The sequence below is a fragment of the Rhipicephalus sanguineus genome, chromosome 8 (genome assembly GCF_013339695.2).
Source record: "Rhipicephalus sanguineus isolate Rsan-2018 chromosome 8, BIME_Rsan_1.4, whole genome shotgun sequence".
Lineage (NCBI taxonomy): Eukaryota > Metazoa > Arthropoda > Arachnida > Ixodida > Ixodidae > Rhipicephalus > Rhipicephalus sanguineus.
In genome coordinates, this window is record NC_051183.1 from 21,934,963 (window position 1) to 21,948,224 (window position 13,262).

The following is a 13,262-nucleotide window of genomic DNA, read 5'->3' on the forward strand; positions in this document are numbered from 1 at the left end:
CATGATGTGACGTCTGGCCCAGTGCAATCCTAAACTTCTATCCGGCAATAATAATAGTTCTTGGGATTTCACGGGCCAATACCACGACAGGATTATGAGGGACGCCGTATCGCAGGGCTCCGGAAGAGTCGACCACCTGGTTTTCTTTAACGTGCACCTAAATCGAAGTACACGAGCCTCTAGCATTTCGCCACCATCGAAATGCAGCTGGGATTTGATCCCGCGACCTTCGGGTCAGTAGTCGAGCGCCGCAACCACTAGACTACCGTGGCAGGTCATCGGTCCATGAAAACTGCAAGTCAACGAAGGCGAAAGCGGCAAGCATGTGTTACCTTCAACGACACTGTTGCCGACGCAGGATGGCCGAACGCTAGGCGCCCATTAGGCGGTCATTTTGGGGACGTGCTCTAAGTGGGTCTGGACGCGTGCTCCCTTGAGCCATAAATTATTACCGAGAAAGCCACAAAGCACGCCACAAGAGAGCGCTGCTTCTCTCGTGAAGCAAGCAAACAAACAGAGGACAACGAGGGACTTGAATTATTCACATACTACGAGCTTCAGGATCACGTCTGCCAAGGCGATGAATATTGCACGCGTTTGAGGGTGAAATTTATTGTTTTGTACTTACTGTTCAGTGTACTAGTAGTTAGTAGTGAATAATGTTTCGCGTCGTTTCACTTTAATGTACGCTTGCCCTAATTAATCGTTAGTTGTTTCAATATTGCTAGGCTCCTTGGTTTTTGTTGAGAACGCCAGGTGTTCGGTACACCTGTCCGAAACGTATCCTTATGGCCGAACTCGAGTTTAATCATTTAAGATAATTAATAATGCAATGCATGCCACGAGAAGTGTGCAGTAGCGTTTCAGAAGTAGCTATTTATGTCTGCAATAAAGCAAGTTTTCTGAGCTAAAGCTAAGATCTGGTGATGTAAACCGCGACAACATGCAAACAAACCAGTCAGCGCCTTGACGAGGACAATCCATCTTGCCGAAACGTTCAGATGCGCGGTCCTAGAAGGCGTGCCGGTCGAATGCGTATTTGTATGCGCCGTTTTCCAATACTTGGTGCTCTCGCGTATCGTTGGCTCGTCGGCGGTCAGCCGCTTCTGATATGGAAGTCTGATCTTTTGTCTAGTTCACTTGTCCTTTCACGTTGCACACATTTCATTGTTGCCTGGACGGGAACGTGTGACCGTCGTTGTTGCCTGTAGCGAGTGAAGTGTAGCGCTGCCAAATGGGCGGATGAAGGGACGATTCTCGACCTGCAAGAAGGAAACAGTTAGGTGGGAGCATTGCGCAAAGAGAAAGAAAGAAAGAAAGAAAGAAAGAAAGAAAGAAAGAAAGAAAGAAAGAAAGAAAGAAAGAAAGAAAGAAAGAAAGAAAGAAAGAAAGAAAGAAATGAAGAAAGAGACAGACAGACAGACAGACAGACAGACAGACAGACAGACAGACAGACAGACAGACAGACAGACAGACAGATAGATAGATAGATAGATAGATAGATAGATAGATAGATAGATAGATAGATAGATAGATAGATAGATAGATAGATAGATAGATAGATAGATAGATAGATAGATAGATAGATAGATAGATAGATAGATAGATAGATAGATAGATAGATAGATAGATAGATAGATAGATAGATAGATAGATAGATAGATAGATAGATAGATAGATAGATAGATAGATAGATAGATAGATAGATAGATAGATAGATAGATAGATAGATAGATAGATAGATAGATAGATAGATAGATAGATAGATAGATAGATAGATAGATAGATAGATAGATAGATAGATAGATAGATAGATAGATAGATAGATAGTACAGGCACGCACCACGCCGGGGTGCATTCGTGTTGAACCTCACAAGACCTTGAAACATAGATATTTATGGCTTTAGCCTTAATAGACAATATCGCGTACGTTCAAAAACGAGTATGCATGATATCGTGCCTATAGCAAATGTATACTGGGTAATATATATTGAGATGAGCTCGCTAGAAGCATGTTTGAGAACTTCTACAGGACAAATGTTTCAAAAATTACGTCTAATTCTTCGTGTCCATATATCGACAAGTTTTTCAACATGAATGCGCTTCCTTCTTCCAATGCATTACGCGACCTTCTCTTCCTGCACGAATAACCTTCGAAATATCTCGATGAAAATTCGAGCGGCAACGGAATACGGGAAAATGACAGAACAAGTTTTGTTACAGTGCCAGCGCTGATCGATAGTTTCATCACATAGAACAATACACGTGAGGACATCAACGGCCACCTTTGAATGAATAACGTGTTTAGTTTCGTACGGATGTACCGCTTAATAATTCATATCAAGCAACAATTCGCACGCGGCATTCGCAACACTCGACAACTTTTGTTCCCGCTGTCACGAAAGGCGGCAAGGCCTGATCACTTTGTTGCTAAGTCGCTTCCCTAGCGATAGCGCAACCATTAAACGCATAACTTTCAAACGCTAGCTGTGTGAGAATGATATGAATTAATGATACGGGCTGGCCTGTTTCGATCAGGTAAGCATAAATTGATTAACAATTGTCTGATTAATTAGGTACGTGATTGAACCTGATAAACTGGGTAATTATTTTTGAAAGTGCCCATAGCAGCTCTAGTCGTCAGTAATTAATGGAAAATAACGCACGTTGAAAGCCTCAAATGCAACAGACAAAATAGAGCTGGCGGAGCTTTCGAAGTTGATAAATAGGCGTAAAGTAGCCGACATAAGAAAGTATAATATGGAGAGAATTGAGCATGCTCTAAAGAACGGAAGAAGCCTCAAAGCTACGAAGACAAAACTGTGCATAGGCAAAAATCAGATGTATGCATTAAGGGACAAGGATGGCAAGGTCACAACCAATATGGATAGAATAGTTGAGGTAGCGGAAGAGTTCTACAGAGATCTGTACAGCAGCCGAGACAGTCAGGATGATAATGTAAGAAGCAGTAATATCCCAGAGGAATCTGACATCCCACCAGTATTAACAGGAGAAGTAAAGAAAGCCCTAAAGGGAATGCAAAGATAATATATAATAATATCTGGGGTTTAACGTCCCAAAACCACGATATGATTATGAGAGACGCCGTAGTGGAGGGCTCCGGAAATTTCGACCACCTGGGGTTCTTTAACGTGCACCTAAATCTAAGTACACGGGCCTCAGACATTTTCGCCTCCATCGAAAATGCAGCCGCCGCGGCCGGGATTCGATCCCGCGACCTTCGGGTCAGCAGCCGAGCGCCATAACCACTAGACCACCGTGGCGGGGCGGGAATGCAAAGAGGCAAAGCCGCTGGTGAGGATCAGGTAACATCAGACCTGTTGAAAGACGGTGGAGAGATTATGTTAGAGAAACTGGCCACCCTGTATACGTTACTTTCGTCGTAACTTACATCTTGCGCCTCCATCAGTCAAATTACTAGCCTACAAAACACTCATTCGCCCAAAACTAGAGTACGCATCCGCCATTTGGGACCCACCTCAAATTAACCTATGTAAGTCCATCGAAGTAATTCAAAACCGCGCAGTTAGGTTCATCTACTCAGATTACTCATATCATACCAGTGTTACTAACCTTAAAAGAAAAGCAGGTCTACCTAACCTTGAACTACGCCGTAAGATTTCTAGGCTATCATTGTATCACAAAATGTATCATGCGTTTCATTATAACTCTCCCATTCAATCAGCCCATCGCACTTCAGCCCGCACAAGTCACCTCAAGGCCGTCTACCCACCCCCTGCTTGCACCACAGCCCACCATCACTCCTTTTTCGCCCAAGCAGCCAGGGACTGGAACGATCTTCCCCCAAGTGTCATCCATCATTCCAACACGGATAACTTTCGAAATGCCATAGAATCATTGTTTTATTAACCCTACATTGTTTGCCCACACCCTCATGTAAAGCCCTCTGTTGGGGGGCCTTTGAGGTATATTAAATAAATAAATAAATAAAAGTGTCTCTCGACAGGCAGGATACCAGAATCTTGGAAAAATGCCAACATCATCTTGATCCATAAGAAAGGGGACGTCAAGGACCTGAAAAATTACAGGCCCATCAGCTTACTGTCCGTTGTTTACAAGCTATTTACAAAAGTAATTGCTAACAGAATTAATACGACATTAGAGTTTAATCAACCAAGGGACCAGGCAGGATTTCGTACAGGCTTCTCAACAATAGACCATATTCATACTATCAATCAGGTGATAGAGAAATGCGCGGAATACAACCAACCCCTATACATAGCTTTCATAGATTACGAGAAGGCATTTGATTCGGTGGAGACATCAGCAGTCATGCAAGCACTGAGGAATCAGGGCATCGACGAAGCCTATATAAACATAATGGAAGACATCTACAGCGCATCCACAGCCACTATAGTCCTTCATAAAAAAGAAAGCGACAGAATCCCAATAAAGAAGGGCGTACGACAGGGAGACACGATCTCTCCAATGCTATTCACCGCGTGTTTACAGGAGGGTTTTCAGGGCCCTAGATTGGGAAGAATTAGGGATAAGAGTTAATGGAGAGTATCTCAGTAACCTGCGATTCGCTGATGACATTGCATTGATGAGTAACGCGGGAGACGAATTACAGCTCATGATTACTGAACTGGATACGGAAAGTAGAAGAGTAGGTCTGAAAATTAATATGCATAAAACTAAAGTAATGTGGAACAATCTTGGCAGAGAACAGCGCTTTGCGATAGGTGGCGAGACGCTGGAAGTTGTAGAGGAGTACGTCTACTTAGGACAGGTAGTAACCGCGGAGCCGAACCATGAGAGTGAAATAACTAGAAGAATTAGGATGGGATGGGGCTCATTCGGCAAGCATTATCAAATCATGAATAGTAATCTACCACTATCCCTCAAGAGGAAGGTATATAACAGCTGCATCTTACCGGTACTTACCTACGGAGCAGAAACCTGGAGACTTACAAAGAGGGTTCAACTTAAATTGAGGACGACGCAGCGAGCGATGGAAAGGAAAATGATAGGTGTAACCTTAAGAGACAGGAAGAGAGCAGAGTGGGTCAGGGAACAAACGGGGGTTAAGGATATCATAGTTGAAATTAAGAAGAAGAAATGGATATGGGCCGGCCACGTAGCACGTCGGCAGGATAACCGGTGGTCATTAAGGGTAACTGACTGGATTCCAAGGGATGGCAAACGCGTGAGGGGGAGACAAAAAATTAGGTGGGTAGATGAGATTAAGAAGTTTGCAGGTATAACGTGGCAGCAGAAAGCACAGGACCGGGTTGATTGGCGGAACATGGGAGAGGCCTTTGCCCTGCAGTGGGCGTAGACAGGCTGATGATGATGATGATGATGATGAACGCACGTGAATCCCCATCACGCGGAAGCTGCATGAGTTACCGGTGCCATCTCACCGGGATGCTCTTATCTTATCTCTCAGCATTCAGCACTGAAAAGGGAGACAACGGTAATGTTCTACTGATAAGACGCCAGCATCGCGAAGCGGATAGCGTTCATGCGTACGACGGCGCTATCGGCGGCTTTTGTTATCATTTATACATTGAATGCGCTCAGATCAACACAGAGGACAATTGTCAAATCGTTCGTCATTGATTCGTTTGAATAGTACTTAATTAATTCATTTGTTCAATCGTACGAGAATTATTTCGGTAATCATTTTTAGAGTGCCTATAAACAGCTCTAGTCTTCAGTAATTATGGAAAATTACGCCCGTGAATTCCCATCACGCAGAAGCTGCATGAGTCGTCGGTGCCATCTCACCGGGATGCTCTTGTCTCTTATCTCTCTGCATTCAGCGCTGAAGAGTGATAAAATGGCAATGTTCTACCGATAAGGCGCATCGCGAAGCGCAGAGCACTTATATTAGGTGCACGAACGCAATTTTGTTACGGCAATATCAGCGGCCGATATGATCCTTGGGCAAGCCGCTTATCACCGATTTATCCGGCTACACGGTGATATCGTTCGGCGCAGCATATCGCTAGAAATCGAGTGTCGCTCAGTGTAGACGCTGCTATTCTGAGTGTGCCCTTCGGGAGAGATGGCACCGCCTTCAGTGAAGACCGCTTCGAAGGCTTGCGGAAAGCACCAAGGGGTAAGCCGAAGCCCCATGCATCGCGTAGGAGAACTTACGTCGCGCTGATACCAGCATGAATCCATATTTTACAGTCCCATTTGTTCAACATCATATCGATACCATTTAAGGTGTTGGGTGCGAAATAATGATAATAATAATTTTCTGGGTTTTACGTCCCAAAACCCAGATGTGCTTACGAGGAACGCCGTAGTGGAGGGCTGCGAAAATTTTCACCATATATATGGTGTTGGTTAACATGCACCTAAATCTGAGCACGCGGGCCTCTAGCATTTCGCCTCCACCGAAATGCGGCCGCCGCGGCCAGGATTCGATCCCGCGAGCTGTGGCTCATTGTTAGGTGCGAAGAAGACTGTTTAAGAAACAGCAAGCAATGCTTGATCACAAAAACACGCTTGTTCGTTCCTCATGCAGCTTATGGCATCAGTGCGTTCATTGTGCAAAAGAAAAGGTAGCCAGAAAATAAAAAAAGCAAAGTTTTGCGTGCGGTAGACTGCAGGTTCGTTCAACGCCCGTAGATAAATATATTTTACGGTCGTCTCTTGACAGGCTAATAATTGTGTTTTGCACATCGAAACACATATACACACGTTTATGTATGTATGTATGTGTGTGTGTGTGTGTGTGTGTGTGTGTGTGTGTGTGTGTGTGTGTGTGTGTGTGTGTGTGTGTGTGTGTGTGTGTGTGTGTGTGTGTGTGTGTGTGTGTGTGTGTGTGTGTGTGTGTGTGTGTGTGTGTGTGTGTGTGTGTGTGTGTGTGTGTGTGTGTGTGTGTACAGTCAAACCTCGGTGATACGAATCTCACGGGACCATCAAAAATATTCGTATCATCCGAAATTCGTATCACCAGAAAGCATGGAGAATTTTCAAGCGACAAAAGAAAGCTGGCGTACATTTTCATTTGTTGTTTGTCAGGGCTGCGGCAACGTCAGGAAGAATCCTGAATAATTGTCAGTTAAGTTTTTAGATGTCGGCAATCATACCAGCACTCGTAAATATGCGGCCCGTACGCGCGCATTTAATTAATGAACAAGGTGCGTTGTGACCCGCGACACTCGGAGGCCGTGACGCGTCTCTGAAGTGTTTTTCTTACACCGTGATTCTGACGATTTGGTGGTGTGGCGCGCATGCCCACGTTTGCATTCGCGCGCTCGCACGTGCTTGGCGCGTCTTCCGCGACAGCGCGGACAGCACCTCTTCGAACCTGGGTGGTAGCGATCGTTCGTATGAAACGTCGCTGGGTGAAAATCGGTTCGCAACAATCGTACTCCATTACATTGAGGCCAATGGGCCTTGGCCGGAACCAACGAAAAATTGGTATCACCCCGAAATTCGTATGAGCTGTGATCATAATACCGAGGTTTTACTGTATGTATGTATGTATGTATGTATGTATGTATGTATGTATGTATGTATGTATGTATGTATGTATGTATGTATGTATGTATGTATGTATGTATGTATGTATGTATGTATGTATGTATGTATGCGAGGCGACAGAATCTGGGACCCGCACTTGCCGCCCCTTGAGGACTGATGTGGAAGGGGAAGGGCCTCTTTGGTGTCACCGATATCGATTCATCGGAAACACCGTCATTTTGGTCAAATTTTGGAAGCGCAGAGGAGGAGGAAAAGACAGAGTGGAGAAAGGGAAAGCAGGAAGGAAGAAGTGTCTCGCGAGCATGGATTGATGCGAGGTACATGTCTGCCTCGAAGCATCTGATGGAAGGACAGGAAACAAGAACCCTGCGGGCGTGAACTAGATTTCCTCGAGTATGCCGCATATAGTGCTCTCTTAGCACCGCGTTGCTACGGTAAGTCTTTCTATTTCATCGTGAAACATTCTGATATGAAGTAAGGTCGTTCATTCTTTTTTTTCTCTCTCCATCTCTCTCTCTCTCTGTTTTTTTTTTCTCATTGTGCGCGATAGCCGCGACGGACACTGGCGGCGGCGGCGGTGGACGATATCGCCACCAAAATTCACTGTTTATTATTTTTTTTTGTTAGCTCAAAACAGCTTACGTTGTGAAAACAGGCCTTTCGATGCATTTCCCATTCCTTAACTCTTACACGTGTGACGGGGACTTCTGTCAGGCGCTACTTTCCAAGATAGGTTCTTTCATCAAGAAAAGTGTGAGTAGGGCTCGTTGGCTATGCAGGCCTTAAAGGTACATCGCAAAAAAAAAAATTACAGGAAGCGCAAAAGATATTTGTCAGCGCCATGCGTGACTCATTCTGTGCGTCTTCTCGTTTTTTGCGCCGTTCTTTCAGAGAAATCAACCACTCAGGTGAGCTCAATTCCATAGCCGACTCTATGCACCTGCTGAACAAAGTGAAGCGGCTTACGTAACAAAATAATAAAAAGAGAAAGGATATATATATATATATATATATATATATATATATATATATATATATATATATATATATATATATATATATATATAATTTCTATACACGCTTTTTTCTTTCTATATTTCCTGTTGCCGGCCAATTGCACGTGTAGCTGCTGCCTTGCGCAAAGCGCGCCAGAATGTCTGAGAAGATTCCAGATTGTAGTAGATCATTTTTGTTAAGATTGCGCACATGACGCGAATAGTCAAGATTATTCCAGAGCTTGCGCGACCGTCAGTGATAAGGCTGGAGATTTCGATGCGTCATGCATAAAAAAAGGCGCATCCCAGCGATTTTCAGTTTTTTTATCGACAGCCGACGCCCTGTTCGCCGCTATCAGTGTACAGCGTGTATTGCTGTAGCTTGAGTTTTCATTTCATGGCCACATGTTCGGCCAAATAAACAGTTTCTCATTGAACACGATGACTGCTTTCTTCGTCGACGTCACGACCCCGTGACAATATATTAAAAGTGAAAAATTCGCGAATAACAATCATTGCGTGCTCGGAACTTCGAGGGAGATCGGGTCAAACGAGGAAGCATTGCGACGCGCGAAAACGCAACGCAGTGTCCAAAGACGAACGGGGCAAAGAGAGCAAGATTATCTCGACCCAACCACACCCCTCGATCTGTCGCTGGGCAGGACGGGTTATTACTTCTTCCAAGCCAGTCTGCACCCCGCGGCAGGGAATTACTACACCGATACCGGAAATCATAAGGTCATCACTAAACCTAAAAAAAAGAGAGAGACTGCTGAGGAGCATAGCATGTGCGTTGCTAGGAGCAATGCAACACACCTGTCCAGGTCAAGTATATATATATATATATATATATATATATATATATATATATATATAATCAGCGAGAGAGAGCATCTGCCGAACACGACTAAATTGCCATTGCAACATCGCAGCTTCTGCTGATCTTTTACGTAAGGAGACACTTTTTCTTTGCAAATAAGTGGTCACATTTTTGTTTATCTTTTATTTCCTATTTTCTTTCTTCTTTTCTCCCCCCTGTCTTCCTTTCTCCTATGTTTCCCCTTTCCCAAATGAGCAGGCAGGCGTTGTGCCCCTTTAGGTGGCAGTTGTCAGCCTGTTCCCTCCGTATTTCCTCTGGGTCTTCGCGTTCTCAGTGTATTCAAACAAAATAAATAAATAATAATTTTCTTTGTATGCATCTGTAATTTGGCTTTCATCTCTTCGGTTAGCTTATAAACTCGGATTTGTGATTACTTCCTCTTTTTTTTTACCTTCTTATCTTACCTTTAGCTTGTTTGTCTCTTCTGAAGAGCCGCTGTATTGACGCACCTAAGTAAAAAGGCTTTGTTGAAGGAAAGCGGTGATACTTGTACGTTAACTATACATGACCGGAGGCCCGTCAACAAATAAAGCTAAAATTGATTCTTAACTTATATTTCGCTGGCTTCTTGTGTCTTCGCATGTTTTCTGTTCTTTTTTTCTATGAAACATTCCGACACAGGAAGTGTCCATCACTATCAATTTTACGGTACGTCCAGAACAAAGTACAGACACATGCCTCCTCTGCAGTTATCTGCAATTACTATTATTGCCTTGAGTCTCGTGACACTCTCCGTGCGTCTTGCTTGAGTTAAGCGATATTAGATTCGCGTTTGGAAGTGTATTGGTGTTCGGAGGTAAGCGTCATAAAGCTTGCAGTAGATAAGCGATGCTATTGTATTTACGTTAGTCACGTGAGTCGTGGTATGAGAACCAAAATCGATGTTTGAAACTTTTTCTAAATTATGAAAAAAAAAATAAATTGTCCGGAGCCCTTGTCTTATTGGGACAATGTTGACAAGTGAAGATTGGCGTGTGCGTGCCTCATGACTGCTTTTCTTTCTTTCTTTCTTGCTTTCTTTCTTCCTTTCTTTCTTTCTTTCCTTCTTTCTTTCTTTCATTCTTTCTTTCTTTCTTTCCTTCTTTCTTTCATTCTTTCTTTCTTTCTTTCTTTCTTTCTATCGAATTGCGAAATGCTCCCTCCTAACGTTTTGCTTCGTCCATGCCGGAAATAGGACCTTCATCTACGTGCTTAGCACCGCAACACTTCAGTTGCTACGGGCAACAACGACGGTCATGCGTTCATATCCAGGCAACAACGAAACGTGGCAACATGAAGTGACGAGTGACCTCGATAGACGAACAGATTGCCATATCAGAAAACGGCTCATAGCCGAGAGGCCCACGATCGCGAGAGCATCGATTATTAAAAAAAAAACTGCGCGTACAAGTACGCTCGACATCGGCACACTTTGGAAGACCGAGAAGCACGGAAGCTTGGGCGAGTTGATTCTGCGCATGTGTGCAAGCATGTGCGCCATCTTATGTGTTTTACCTTTCCGCACTCTTTTTTTTTTTTGTAATAAATTCAGTTTCAAGATGGCGCTCGTTGTGTGCACTCTTTTTCGTCTGTCCTTGTTTTTAGCGATTTGAAGTTGTTCCATGTTGGAAGGCCCGCATTTTTGTACGCTCGCCGGCGACGGGTTTTTTCGTACGACGCGGCCACCGAAATCTGTGATCCATAACAAGGTTCGCTTGAAAAACAAAAAAAAGGCGGAAACCTCGAAAGCGTGCACTCTAATTCAGGTCACCGTAGTGTGACCTGGTTCTAGACCCCGTCTGGTCGAGCGATTCCACGGAAGAGGAACAACCGGGGAAGACTGACCTAACGGAAGAGATGAGATGTTGCCAGCTACATCAAATCAATTCTCTCGTTGAGAGAGTAAGGTTATTCTCCACACGCTGTATCCGGCAAGCAACCACCTCCCCCCTTGTCCCGAAGATTGAGGAGCTTGTTAATCAACGGCAGCTTTCGGGATTCCCATCAACGCCCCTCTTTCCTGCTCGTTCTGGGTCATCCGTAGGTGAACGCGCCGCCGACCAGAACTTTCGGCGCCAGATAACGTACCACCAAAAATAGCCAACGAGCGGCCACGCGCCGGGGTCGAGACTTCGGCGTTTCCGGAAATAGACCCAAAAGGCGGCAGACCGTTCTGGTTCCTCCCGTTCCAATAACGGAATGGCGGCTATACTCCATAAACGAATGAATGAACGAAAGAAGGGGCAAGCTCTCGTCTTCTTTGTGAGACACAATCTAATGAAACCAACATACAGTGCAGCCAAGGAAAGTATCGGGGACATTATTTGCAGTCCTTTAACTATAGTACAGTAATAGACCCTTTTCATAATTCGCAAGTGCGCTCCCGTGCGCTGCATATTCACCCAGCACCTCTTGTGCTTCAAGTGGAGACGAGGTCCTAGTTGCACGTGCTAGGGCCTTGTCTATTATGCATGTTACCATAAAAATAGTTGAGTCTACATTTTGCGCGTCATAGCGCAAGCAAACTGCGCTTGAACACGCTCTTGGCACAGCCCTGGCGTTTTAAGCGCAGCTCTTACACGCCCGTTCCTGCGTTGAGCGGTGTCGCCGTTGACGTCGGCGTAACCGATAGAGCCAACGAGGACGAAAGAGAGCGAACGCTGGCAGTTTTTGCGGCAGTATGTAACGAATGTTACATTGCTACGACTGCGGAGAGCAAACACAGTGGCATCGCCATAACACGAAGCTGCGCTCAGAATTCTCATTAGGCAGTATCGTAATCGTCAGTGAATTTTTTTCTTACACTGTAACCGAGTATACACTAAGTGCTCGCGCAATAGAAGCGTTTGAATTTATAAACGTTGCTCTTTGTCACGAGCGAGCGTATTCCGTTAATCACCGCAGATATTCACAAATCATGCTATCTATAGCTTTAGAAAAGTTGCGGAAGGACCTTGCGCTACACGTCCAGCTAAAATAATGGAAGTGTCAACTGAAGTACCAAGCTAACTTGGCTCCATGAGCAATACCGGTCTGGTGATACTGCCGTCTCACTAAGTGGTACCAATGCGTATCCGGGACAGCTACATGCAGTTCTCCCATAGCGGAGGAAAATTTACTCCAAATCGTTTGCATTTTTCGGAGCTGGCTTGCCAGGTACTTAAGCTGGGGCTAAGTCCCGCGCCGTAAGCATAACCTTAGTTTGTTTGTCGCCTAAAGGAGACTGGCTCATACTCACGAGGGGGATTGGCCACACTGACAATTATAAAGGGAAACTTAGTTCCATAGGCAACTGCTACAGGCGCAGCTCGCGCGAAAAAGAAATCTTCTTCCTCTTGTTCTTCGAGCGCCTTGATGATGATATTAACGCAGGCAAAACCACACATAGCATAGCCAACTATAGCATGCGGCGCTCGCTCCACTCCGGCAGTGCGCTTCGATACTAATAACATGAACGAAGAAGACAAGGCGGCGGAGCGGAGGGCTCTTTCAAAGTACCGTAGATAACCAAAAGTAAACTACAGCAAGATTCTTTTCTACATTAATTTATTGCTTATTCGATGAGAATTAATTCCGCCCACATTTTAGATGCGAAGCAGCTTTTTGTCGGGGCTGTATCCGGCGGTGGCGTCCGCTTTCTACCACCCAGCATAGCCATCTGAGCGCGCGCTCGCGCGAAGGAGAAGTCTTCTTCCTCTTGTTCTTCGACCGCCTTGATGATGATACGTGCAGAGCACTTTAGGGGCCCGGGCTGCCGTATGCTGTCCTAGCTTGGCGTAACGTAGACAAAACCATGTGTGCTGGCACGCGCTAGCGCGTTCGGGCCTGTGTAAGGACCTGGGTAAGACGCTGTGGCCTCTCCCCCTTAATTTTCTCAGAAATCATGTGATGGCGTCGGGGAACGAGATTCTGCAGACGAG

At 44.9% G+C, this 13,262-nt stretch overlaps 1 protein-coding gene across 2 annotated transcripts in view; it reads left to right on the plus strand.

Moving 5' to 3' along the window:
• The window catches only part of LOC119401539 (5'-3' exonuclease PLD3), a 119,012-nt gene that overhangs the window by 56,283 nt on the left and 49,467 nt on the right, over nt 1-13,262 (plus strand). Inside the window, exon 1 of one of the 2 annotated variants that reach the window (XM_037668429.2) lies at nt 6,031-6,109. The exons of the other annotated variant lie outside the window; for it this stretch is intronic. Coding sequence (XP_037524357.1) covers nt 6,056-6,109 — 54 coding nt within the window. The 5' untranslated portion in view covers nt 6,031-6,055. Of the gene's footprint in view, nt 1-6,030; nt 6,110-13,262 lie in introns of those variants that run through there. 2 annotated transcript variants of the gene reach the window in all.